The 11,956-nt window shown below is 67.5% G+C and overlaps 1 protein-coding gene across 2 annotated transcripts; it reads left to right on the forward strand.

The window, feature by feature from the left end:
* The first annotated feature begins 1,641 nt into the window (after window positions 1-1,641).
* GATD3 (glutamine amidotransferase class 1 domain containing 3) lies at window positions 1,642-11,325 on the forward strand. Of its 2 annotated transcripts, XM_057696777.1 has the most exons (7): window positions 1,643-1,855; window positions 2,205-2,257; window positions 3,596-3,709; window positions 4,533-4,652; window positions 6,817-6,909; window positions 9,485-9,640; window positions 10,736-11,325. In XM_057696777.1, exons 1-7 carry the CDS (start codon window positions 1,697-1,699, stop codon window positions 10,863-10,865), a joined length of 825 nt encoding a protein of 274 aa, XP_057552760.1. In that variant the 5' UTR covers window positions 1,643-1,696; the 3' UTR covers window positions 10,866-11,325. The 2 variants fall into 2 exon arrangements, with proteins under 2 accessions (XP_057552761.1, XP_057552760.1); XM_057696778.1 differs by lacking the exon at window positions 4,533-4,652 and having other exon boundaries at window positions 1,642-1,855.
* The last annotated feature ends 631 nt before the right edge of the window (window positions 11,326-11,956 follow it).

Here is an 11,956-nt window from a genome sequence, read left to right on the forward strand (position 1 = left end):
CAGAAGTGCTGCACCTGCCTGACCCACGGTGACTCCCCTCTCCCTCTGCAAGAACCCTGTGGAGCAGCGCTGCCCCGGCCTTTCAGGGAAGAGCCTGTGCTCTGGAACAAGCTGCTACCTCTCCACTCTTTGATCAAAGAATAAAGCTTTCCTTTGCTTCTGAACTGAACTTGCTCTCTGTCTAGGGGCACACGTCACAGTGGGCAGAAGGAGCCTTGCTGGGGCTGGACTCAAAAGGGTCAGTAACACGTCCACCCCAGGAAAGCAGACAAAAAGGAGGGGGCCTGCGGCTTGATAATCACGGGCACAGGCTCAGCACCAGGGTGAGCAGCGCCGAGGGGAGGGGAGCCCACCCCGAGGCCACCCTGCTACATCCACCCACCTCAGTGGAAGGACTGGCCAAAACGTCAGCCTCTAGTTCCACCAGTGAAGGTCGCGGTGAGGTGCGTAGCCAACGAGGGAACGGGTGCTTAACGGCAGCCCTCGGTCACCTCCTGGCAGAACGAGGCGTGTCTGTGGCTGCCACACCTGCTGCGTGTGTACAAACACCACTGCACGTAAAAGGAAATACACCAACACAGCAGCTGGTGACACAGCATCCAATCCTGCCGGAGGCGTGGAATCCGTAGAGGCCTCTCTCCCCAGGAAGTCTGCGTCTAATCAGCTCTATCCACCGAGGCTTCCTTTAGCCACAGTGACATCGATTCTTCTGTGTGGGCCTGTAATTCTTAACTTTCACGTCAAGTTCGTCTCTCGAGGACTGCAGGTCACCAGGTTGTTCCTCTGTCGTGTCGATACTGAACCGGGGGGATACCAGCCCCTCCAACAACCCCCAGTTAGAGGTTGTTCGATGCCCGAGAACGTGTCCAGCTGCAGCCACACTGTTTCATTCCTCAAGCCCTTGCTGGGCCTACTCCCCTTAGCAGCAGGAAGTGGCTAGAGCAGTGGTCACCCCTCATCCCTCGAGGCTGAGGGATGACCCAAAGACAGGCCACGACTGGAAGCACCTGCCGCGCGTCACAGGGCCCCGAGGCAGAAACAAAACGATGCAGAGGACCAGGGGAGCCACGTGCGGACGGGGGCACCGGGCAGGCGCGCGGGAGGACTAGAACGGGGGGCCACCCCCGTGGGCTCCGCACATCACGCGCCGGCGTCGCAGGCCAAGGCCCCGCTGCCCGCAGCACCTGCGGCCGGGAAGAGGCCTGAGGCGCGCTCCCTGCTTGCCCCGCAGCCCGCGCTGGCTCGCCGCCCCCCACCGCCCGGCCCCCTGGCCCCGCGCTGCCTGCGCCCCGACACGAGCCCGCGGGGGCGCCGATGCGAGCTTCGCCCCCTTGCGACAGACAGACCCCTTTCCCGGCAAAGGCCTGGCCTGGCGCGGGGCCTTCCCACCGCACCGCCAGCCGGGCCACCGAGGGGCCCACGTCCACCCCCGCGAGGGGCGGCAGGGGGCCCGCTGAGGTCTCGTGGCGACACCGCAGCTAACTCTCCGGAGACCGTGTCCCAGCGCCGCGCCTCCCGGGGCCGCGCACCCCCGCGCGCCGGGCCGAGCGCGAGCCCCGGGCGACTGCGCAGGCGCGGCCCCGCCCACCGGCGCGCTCGCGGGCAGGAGGCGGCCGTGCGCAGGCGCGTGCCGTGCGCAGGCGCGCCCCGTCCGCCGTGACCCCGTGACCCCGCGGCCCCGCTGTCCCCGCGCGGCATGGCGGCCCTCGGCGCTCGGGCGGCGTCCGGGCTGGCGGCCACCCGCGTTTTCCTGCCGCGTCCCGGCCTGCGACCGCGGCCCTTCGGCGGGCCGGCGTCCTCCCCGCGCGCGGCGCTCCACGCCTCCGCGCCGCGCCCCGGGGCCAGGGTCGCAGTGGTGAGCGGGCGGGCGGGGCGTGCGGACGAGGGGCCGCGCGGGCGGGGCGGCGAGGGCGGGCTGCCCACCCAGGCCCTGCCCGCGGGCGCCCGCTGCGCCCCCGTGCCCTCCCCCGTGTCCCCGTGCCCCCGCACCCTCCTCCGTGGCCCCTCCCCTCCCCCCGTGGCCCCGTCCCCCGTGCTCTCTCCCGCACCACCGCGCCCTCTCCCGTGTCCCCCCCATGCCCCCCACATCCTCTCTCGTGTCCCCTGCACCCTCCCCTGTGCCCCCTGCACCCTCTCCCATGCCCACTAGGACCCCCTTGTCCCCCTCCTCCCCCCCCGCCGTGACCAGGCCTCTGCCCCCACAGGTGCTGTCCGGATGTGGGGTCTATGACGGGACGGAACTCCATGAAGCCTCTTCGTAAGCCCCTGGGTGGCTCACCCTTGGGAGGGGACTGACGGGGCGCAGGGGGCGTGAAGGAAGGCATTTCATGTTCTGCGTGTGTCTTGCACGTGAAATACCAGGAGCCACAAAGTGAGGTTTTTAGTGTCCTGTGTGGCTGTCGCACAGCGGTAACCGCGTAACTCTTACTCTCTGGTTTTTCACACCCACGTGTTGTAAACGTTGGCGTCATCCAGTGCTGTGTTTTGGAAATCAGAGCACTTTTCCGTCTTTGCAGTGTGATTTTCCAGGGTTGTTGTGTAGGCGGCTGTCATTGGTGTGGGCTGTTGGCTGTGGTCGAGTAGTTTGTGTTGATGTATTTATTTGAAAAGTTTTTGTGCGCAGGACTGTAGGGGCTGTCAGGGTGGGCCTTAGCTGGAGAGGCGTTCGGCAGTGGTTGGGAAACACACCGCTCCCAGACCCGGGCCTCCCCGGTCCCCAGAGGAGCCTGAGGCTGGTGGCTGTGTGTGGCCCTGAGCCCTCCCCTTGGGGGTGGCCAGCGTGTGCTGGAGTTGACCGGGCCTGGAGTGACCTTTGGAGCGTGCTGCCCTGGTGGGTGGCAGAGGGCCAGGCGAGTTTCTGGCTGGGGGTTGGTGGTGGGGCGTGAGAGAGGAGGAGGCGAGGAATGGCCAGCAGCTGGAAGCCTCCCAGCAGAGCCAGGAGCTGTGGGTCAGATGCCCGTGAGGTTCCGAGGAGCAGAGCCCGGGCCCAGGTGGCCCAGCCTTGCTGGGGGACGGCTGTGAATCTGTCTTGGGGTCCCAGTCTTGTGCCTCCTCTTTCTCTGGAAGGGAGTGGTGACAGCCCTGCCAGGGACAGGTTTCGTGCCAGCGAGTGGACTGGAGCCTGGCGCAGAGCAACTCTTGGTAAATGCTATCCGCTTCAGCAGCCCCCGGGGACACCTGCGTGTCTCCCACCCCCAAGAGGGGGAAGGTTGGGGAGACCAAGGCACTGAACTTACCTTGGAGACCAGAAGCTTTCCTGAAACCCTCAAGGCCATCGTCAGTTGGCCCGTGAGAGGGAGGGCACCCGGAAGCCGCCCGGGAATGCAGACGCCCGGGCTGTGACAGCCGCCGGGCCGCCCGTCCTTACAGTCTCATTTGTAAAGAGAGCTCGGGGGCTGGCCGGTCTCCAGAGGCCAGTTCATTGACAGCGAACTCACACGGAGGGTGTTGGGTCGTCAGCAAGTCAAAACCGTTTGCAAGTGGCAGAGGATGTTCACCTGTGTGAGGGCTGTCTGCCTGGCGGCCGACACCCTGCGGCAGGCGGGAGAGCTGGGCCGGGCGCGTGTCAGAGTCCAGGCTGATTCCTCCCGTGCAGGATACTGGTTCACCTGAGCCGTGGCGGGGCCGAGGTCCAGATCTTTGCTCCTGACGTCCCTCAGATGCACGTGATCGACCACACCAAGGGCCAGCCTGCTGAGGGCGAAACCAGGTACGGGCCTTCTCATCCTGGAATGCGGGTTGGGGTGGGTTGAAACCCTCCGAGAACCTGCACGCGGTTGCTTTGTCTTAGCTGGGAGCCGAGTCCACGTTCACGTGGACTTCACAGCGGTGGTCCCGGGGCTGTCCTGGGCCTCAGGATGTGCCTCACCTTCCAGCGCTGTCGGAACCGTGGAGGGAGGTTCCCCCCGGGTGACCTCCTCGTACCTGCATTCTGACCAAGGCGTGTGCATCCGTTTGGTTTCATCTACCCGTCTGGGCTTCAGGTGTCTGTGAGCAGCTCACATCAGCAGTTCTGTTCCTGAGGGGTGCGCGGCCCTGGCCTCACGTCCCCTGAGACCCACCTCTCCCCTCTGGCCTGCTCCGGACTGCAGGGTGACGGCCCCTGGAGGCTGTGGTTCCCAGGTGCCCTCCAGGTGCAGGCACCAAGAGACGGGGCGGCGGGAAGGGACCGTGGGGCTGTCTCCTGGGGCTGCGGCCAGTCCTGGCGCTGCCTCACTTGTCCCTCAGAGTTGCTTCTTAATGCTCCCTGCTCGGTTTCATCACCACCCCTCCTCCTGCTGAATGCCGCCTGGCGGCCCTGAATGACACACGAGGCCGGGGAACCAGGCATGGTGGTTCAGAAGCGCCCATCTGAAAGGGCTCCCAGAGACGCTTGAAGCGTGGGCTCACCGTGGTCACTGTTGTGGTGTCACCTTCATGAAGGCCCGTGAGCCGGAAGGACGGGTCCTCTTGTCTCCTGGTGGCTCCGTCCTGCCCCGTTCTCCCGTCTCTCCGAGCACTGAACCTTCCGGGCCCTCTCCATTCTTTCCCAGGAACGTGCTGACCGAGTCGGCGAGGATTGCCCGCGGCAAGATTGCCGACCTGGCCAAGCTCAGCGCCGCCAACCACGATGCGGCCGTGTTCCCCGGGGGCTTCGGAGCCGCCAAAAACCTGTACGTGTTGCAGGTTGGGGTCTCCTGCATTTCCCCTGGAGTGTTAGATGGGGACGCTGTGGTGGTGGGAGCAGCTCTTGAGGGGATAGGCCCAGCGACGACGTGGCTGCTGCGTGACAGGGAACCCCAGTGGGAGGAGGCTCCTGGGACCTGGTCCTCCAGGTGCGGTGCTGGGGGTCTCGTCATGTCAGAACCTCTCCACGTACGTGTTCCCCGCAGACATCTCGCTCCTGTGGACCTTGCCGCGCGGAAAACTGCCTTTTCTGGTCGGGCCGTTTGGAGGATGGTCCTGATGGAAAAAGGAAGCCCTTTGGGTTGTTTGCTCTTAGGGTTGTTGCCTCAGCGACCAGACCTGGAGCCTGGGAGGCCGTCACTCTGCTGCCGTGACGTGCTTTGGGTTTCAGGTCCCCTTTCTGTTCTCTGATTCCTTTCTCTCTCCTCCACGTTTCATGGAAATCTTTTTGCGCTGGCCTCCCTGGCCCAGCACGTCCTTTCGGACGTGGCGCAGGGCTGCTGCTCCCATGACGGAGGGGACTCGCCCGCCCGTGGCTGGAGCACTGCCAGAAGGCTCCATGCAGCTGTGCCTGCGGCATCGGGGCTTTAAACACGGTGCGGTGTGCGTCACGGCCTGGGCCGCACGCGAGGGCGGAGGTGCTCACGTCCCCAGGCTCCCGCCCGCACCCTGACCCCTGGAGGCTCCGCCCGCTCCCGGGCATCGCCAGAGCCTCCCCTCTCCCCGTTCCCACCGGTTTCCCCACAGTCCTTCCTCCCTCCCTCCCTGCCACGAGGTGGGCCAGTCCAGACCCCCGCCCCGCCTTGTGCCCTGCCTCTCGCAGAGCCCGCCCGGGAGTGCTCGCCCCGCGTGGCCGTGGTCCTGAGCCCCTGGCGGGAGGCTGCGGGGCACAGCCTGCGATGGCCGGGCTGGTGCTGGTGGGACCGGGTCTCTTCCTCTGGAGGGGGAGCTGTGCTCCCCTCGGCCCTGAGGCTGCGCCCGGCATGAGGGTGGCGCGAGGGTGTGCTGGGGTTGTGTCCCTGTGGCTGACGACCACCCCGGGTGACGTTGTGGTGGCGCGTCTCGGCGTTGGAGGAAGTGGGGCCTCGGGCCAGCGTCCACGGCTGTGAGCCCGCAGACCCCCGGGGGAGCCGCCGGTCCCGGTGTCCCTTCCGCAGGAAAGGCCGGCTCCGTGGCAGTGGTCTGTGCAGTGCACATGGGGCAGCAGTGACGTGTTCACTGTGGAGACCCTGTCCTTGCTGCCCGCGACCCCAGGGCCCCCCGGCCCCTTCGCCAGTGTTTCACGTCCCGAGAGATGCACACGTGTGTCTGTGTTGAGGGTCCCGCCAGGGGGTGGCCTCTCGTCCTGCACATTGCGTCTTCCACGTGACGCCAAGGCTTGTCCCTCCGCTGTCTGACAGCCGCACACGCGGCTCCTGTCACGTCGGCGACCCGGCGCTGAGGGGACCCCAAGACTTCCCGTCCTCTCTGTGTCTTGATAGCTTTTGGCGGCGTAGCTGACGTATGTGTATTTAAAGTGTGAGATCTGACCCGTGTTGAGGCGCCTACACACCCTGAGAAACCACGTCGGGGGGCCAGTGTCCCTCATGCCCGCAGGCTGTCCCGTCATCGCACCGGGTGCCGGGGCAGAGGAAGCCCGGCCTGTGGATGTTGACGGGCCCGGGCCGTCTGCCTTCCGAGGAGATGGAGCTGGCGCGAGCCCACCGACCGGGCGGGAGACCAGTCCCGACCCCCCAGTGCTCTTGCTGTGCTGAGAAAGACGGGGTCTTGTTCCATCTGGGTTCTTCCCCTCGTCAGTGACGCACAGGCCCTGTCACTGGTTTTAGGCCGGCAGCGCGTGCTGCTGTGCCCGGGGGGCCGAGCGGGTGGCTGGGGACCCGGTGGGCGTGTCTGCTGCCCCTTCACCGCCGCTGGCCTCCCTCTTTTTGCTCTTTATGCTGCTTTATGTGTCAGAAAACAAAAAAAACACGTATACACGCAATTGTGTGGAAGGCCACATACACGTAGTTGCACACCCATGTTAAGTGTTTCCTTCGGTGGCTGAGAAGATCACGGAGCACGCGGGACCCCGGGGGGTGGCGCCGGGGCTGGGGCTCCCCAGGCGGACAGACGTTGAGCCCTGAGATCTGAGGAAGCCTCTTCTCGTGGCAGGAGCACGTTCGCCGTGGACGGGGGTGACTGCAAGGTGAATGCAGACGTGGAGCGTGTCCTGAAGGAGTTCCACCGGGCTGGGAAGCCCATCGGGTACGTGCGGCCTGGCGACGCTGCAGGAGGGGCAGTGGCGGAGCCTGCGGTCGTGGCCGTTGCCCGTAGCCAGGAGCTGGCGCCTGGAGTTGTGTGGTTTTGGAAACTCTCAGTCCCTTTCCTTGTTATAAGTGAGGGGGTTTCATGTGATTTTAGAGGTGCTTTTCAGCTCTGAAAATGCTGTGGTTGTGTGGTTACGTTAATTTTTCTTGGTGACTTAACAGGGAGGAGAGGGGATGGTTCTTTCAGGGCCTAGAAGGTTCTGTAGCCCTTCTCTGGCCCTAGCCTTTGCCAGCCCCTCTCCTGCGCCTGGCCTCTGCCTTCCCGTCCGGCTCGGAGCAGCCCCTCAGCTGGCGGGCCCCCCCCTTCCTCGCGCCTCGGCTATTGCGAGCAGCATTCCCGAGCCCTGTCGCTCTCGGCTGCCCGTCCTCGGGGACTGGATCCTGTGGCGGCCGCGTGCTAGGCCCACCCCCACGGGCCCAGCCCCTGCTCACAGCCTGGCCCGCAGTCCTCGGCCTGGCAGACGGGTGAGGCCGGCCGGAACCTGCACCAGGGGGCTCTCAGGGAGGAGTGACGGCGAGCCCGTCGTCAGACCTGCTCGTCAGGCTGCCCTTCCCACGAGCGTGGGTGGGGTGTGGGTGCTCGGTCTTGCCTCACTGTGGGCGTGGTTGGTCCACGACGCTGGGGCTGGAGCTTGTGGGTTGCGTGCTTTGGGGTCGTCCCTGGCCGGGGAGGTTCTCCCAGGAACACAGCGGTGCGCAGATGCACCAGAAACAGGGTCCACCGGGCCCTCCGCCACAGACTGGAAGAGAATGCGGAAGTTAGAGCGCTCGGTCTGAACGGGGCACAGAGGCTGGGGGGCACGGCCCGCCGGGGTTGGCATCCTTCGCAGACCCGCAGCCACACCGGAGGCCCTGCCTACTCAGCACCCAGAGCGCCCTCCGCCTGCGGCGGCGGCCCAGGAGCACGTCTGCCCGGCAGCCAGCAGCGCCTCCTGCCCCCGCCCCAGACGCCCCCGATGCCCGGAGGAGGCGGCGCCGTGGCAGCACAGCGCCCAGCCCATCCCCCTCCCCGGGCGCTCCCCTGGGGCAGCACCGCCCGGGGGGACCCAGCGCCCTCGCTCTAAGGATGGGACAGTGCCACAAATGGGACAGGAGCCCAGCAGGGTGGCCACCTCACAGCGGGCACCCTGCCTGCTTGAGTGAGCAGACTGCCCTGGGGTGGGGGTGCGTGATGGGGCCTCTCTGCTGCCCCGGCTGCCGTGTCCCCGCGGGCAGCTCTGTTCAGCTCCCCCTGCAGCCGCTCCCTCGTCTGTCTCTTTCTAAGAGCAGCGGCTTGTCCGGCCACGTGCAAAACGGCCTTTCCAGGTCAGCACCTCGCGTCCCCTTCCAGGCTGTGCCGTCAGCCCTCGGCCTGCTCGTCAGAAGCCGGGCCTGTGCCTCCCTCCCCGCAGCGCAGGAGCCCGCACCGCCTGGCCGGCCTCCATCGGTGGCATCCACGGCCAAAGACAGGCGGGCGGCCCAGCGCCCATCTCTGGGTGTCGCCCCGCGCCAGGCACCTGTGCACCTGGTGACTCGACAGGCTCCCGAGGTGTCGGTTCCCATGATGCTCCCCTGTTCGGGGCGGGGGGTTTCTCTCGTGGTCCCGGCACAGAGGCGGAGGTGGCTGTCTCTGTGTGTAACGAGCGGTAGATACGTCCTTGGGACGTGTTTGCCTTTACAGTGGCTCCGGTGCGGGGCTTTGCAGTCGACTCAGCGCCTGGTGAGCAGAGGGGGGCGGCAGGTGCAGCCCAGCGGGGTGGGGACCCCAGGGCAGGGGGCCCGGCCCAGCCTGGAGCTGCTGCGGCAGGCCCCCCGTGTGTGCTCGGGGCTGGCGGAGCGCTGACGCGGGCCTGGCTCCTGGAGGCCCACGCGCTGGCTGATCCCGGGGCTCGGGAGCTGCTGGTCAGCAGGCCCCTGGGGAAGAGCGGGACAGGGGAGCAGCCCTGAGGGCAGGCGTCCAGGGCGAGCCTGCAGGCCTGGGCGCCCCTGGGGACAGCCTGCTCACGGGGGAGGGACAGGGGTTGGCGCGCTGCTGGGACAGGGCCCTCGGCTCCACGCCCACAGGCCAGGCGAGGCTGCTGGTTGCCCATGTGCCCGGCCTCCCGCACCCCCTGCAGAGAAGGGGATCAGGTCACAGCCAGTCGGTACAGCAGAGCTGCTCCGGGACTGTGTGACAGGCCGCCTGACAGCTCGGGCCGCAGACAGCACCTCCTGGGGCCTTCTCTCTGGGGCGGGGGGGGGGCCCTCGCGCCCTGGACACCACGTGGGGTGCTTGGTGCGTGTCTGGCAGCCGGGGCTCAGCTGGCCACCCCCACGGCTCCCCCACCCTTCACTGCTCACAGCCGCCCTGGGCGGCCCGGGGGCGGGGCGGGGCGGGGCGGGCTCCAGCGGCTGTGGCGCTGCGTCCCCGAGCCCGCAGCACTGGCGTGCAGCTCCTTCTCGAGGCTGACCTCGTTCTCCGAGCCGCCCTGTGGCGCCCCCCGGGCAGGCGGCCCCACGCGCAGTCCCGAGCTGACCCTCTCCTCACCTTTCAGCCTGTGCTGCATCGCTCCCGTCCTCGCGGCCAAGGTGCTCGGAGGCGTTGAGGTCACCGTGGGCCACGAGCAGGAGGAGGGCGGCACGTGGCCGCATGCCGGGACTGCGGAGGTCATCAAAGCCCTGGGCGCCAAGCACTGTGTGGCGGAAGTGACCATATCTTTCCAGCAGCGGGGGCGGCGTGGGCGGGGGTGCCCAGGGCACGTGTGTGGTGGGGGTGGGCTGCAGCGCCCGAGGCTGTGAGCCCTCCCCCACCCGGGGGCCGCGTTCTCAAATACCCACGCTGCCGGAGCTCGGCACACCCCAGGCCCGGGGCTTGCTGGTTTGGGCACGAAGATGGCCTTGGGCTTGCGGGGGTGCGGGGTGGGGCAGCCCTGTGACGAGGAGGCCGGGGGCTGCCTGCGGTGGAGGGAGAGCGCGTGCCCGGTGGTGGGGCAGAGGCCGGGGTGAAGGGGGGGTTTCTCACCTTCACCCAGCGTAAGTTCCCTGGGTGGTGCAGATAGGCACCGCAGGAGGCCTCGTCACCCCTGTTCCTCCTGTGAGCGGGTCCTCTGTGTTCTGAGGTCACCAGCTGTGCTGTGGCCGTAGAGAGCCTCGGGCCACAGGCTTTCCACCTTCCAGCTCTGCACCTGGACCCAGGGGTCTCGCCGGCCAGCGTCTGTCCTGAAGCGTGTCTGTCCTGAAGGGGCGTGCTCTCTTTGGGTTGTGTCTCCGCTTGCAGGTGTGAATGTCCATCCTCCTCCAGCACAGAGCGGCCAGCCCTGGACCTGGGGCCTTGGCATAGGTCCAGGAAGCGGGTCTTAGCGGGGAGGCGAGGCCAGTTCTGTCACCGCCCTGTCTCGGGGACCTGGGGCAGGAGCTGGGGTTGTGTCAGGGGTGCGGCCCAGGTCGGGTTGGCCCCTGTCCTCACAGTGGGCACTCAGACAAGCGTGCTCAGCCCAGTTTCTTGCTCTGAAAGGTGGAGGTGCTGCTGCTGCCTTCAGGGTGGCCATGGGGTCTCGGCCGGTGCTCTGGGCGTCCGGCTCAAGCCTGCAGCCATTGGTCCCGTGCGGCCCGCTGCTGGGACGCGTTAGGAAGCAGTGCCCTGTTCACTGGGTCTTGAGCTGCTCGGAGCTTGGTTCCAGGGTCTTTAGTGAAAGTAGCGCAGGTGGTGCAGAAAGCCCCCTTCCCGGGGATGTGGGTGGGCGGGGCGCCGGATGCCACGTCCTCGGTGGTCCCGGCTGCACGGTGTTTTTCCGTAACCTGTGTCACGAGGCTCATGTGGACGAGAAGAACAAGGTGGTCACGACTCCGGCCTTCATGTGTGACACCGCCCTCCACCACATCCACGACGGCATCGGGGCCATGGTGAGGAAGGTGCTGGAACTCGCCGGCAAGTGAGGCCCTCGGGGCCGGGGCTCAGCCTGGCCCCCCAGGCGGCGCCGCGCTCCTGTCAGCTTGGACCTGGGCAGAAATTGATTTCTTTGCTTAAACCTGCAGGCGTTTTCTTTGTGAGGAGGGCACTTCCGACAGCCGGGGTCGGGAGGGCATCGATGTGAGGGGTCTGCCCCTCACGAGGGGGAGGCCGGGGCGGCGGGACTGCCCTCCGCGAGGGGCGCTAGTGCCCGGCCTCGCCTGCAGCCTCAGGCTTGAAACCCGGTCCGCTTCTCGCTTCTCGCTTCTCGGTGCGCGCGGCAGGGCGACGGCGCCGCCGTGCTTGGCTGGGCTCTCTTCAGAGCGGCTCCCGTGGCGTTGGGAAGGGAACGTCCTTTACGTGTGCGGATCTCATCATCGGGAGACCAGAATGCCCTCTTATTAGTAATAAAAGAGTCTGTACGCTGGAGTGCGTGTGCGCATCACAGCCGTCGGCGGCTTCCTGAGGCGGGCGGGCCCTCTGGCCGGGGGAGGAAACGCCTTCCCCAGACAGGCGCGGGCCGCTCCGTGCCAGGCCCCCAGGCCCCCGGAGCCCAGCGGGCGGGGGGCTCGCGCCGGGAGGGGAGGGGAGGGGAGGTGGGGGGGCGTGCGGGAGGAGCAGTGCAGGGGGCGTGGGGGGCTGGCTGGGCCTCCTCCGGGCCTGTGGGCTGGGTTCCGGGACGGCACCGGGGGTCGGCCCGTCCCAGCATGGCCCCCTGGCCTGCGCTCCACGACCCCGGAGGGCGCCCCGGACGCTCGGTGCCACCGCGTCCTCGCCTGGCCCTGAGGGCGCTGCTGGGTGCGGTGCAGCGGGCGGGTCAGTGGGGTCCAGTCCACACGGAGCTGTGTCTCGGCGGCCTGGGGGGGGTGCAGTCACAGGTCACCGCGCCGCCCCTCACCCCGCCCCACGCCCACATCAGCTAGCATGACGGCCGCGCCTCCAGCGGTTTCCCAGGGCGTGAGGGAGGGTGGGCAGGGCCTGTGGAAGGGACAGTGGAGCCTGAGTCCACGCCCGCCCGGTGCCCTCGGTCCCCCGGTATCTCGTGCCAGCCAGTCTTTCCGACGTGGGAACTGCATTC

The sequence above is a fragment of the Hippopotamus amphibius genome, chromosome 10, assembly GCF_030028045.1.
Source record: "Hippopotamus amphibius kiboko isolate mHipAmp2 chromosome 10, mHipAmp2.hap2, whole genome shotgun sequence".
In the NCBI taxonomy this organism is placed as follows: domain Eukaryota; kingdom Metazoa; phylum Chordata; class Mammalia; order Artiodactyla; family Hippopotamidae; genus Hippopotamus; species Hippopotamus amphibius.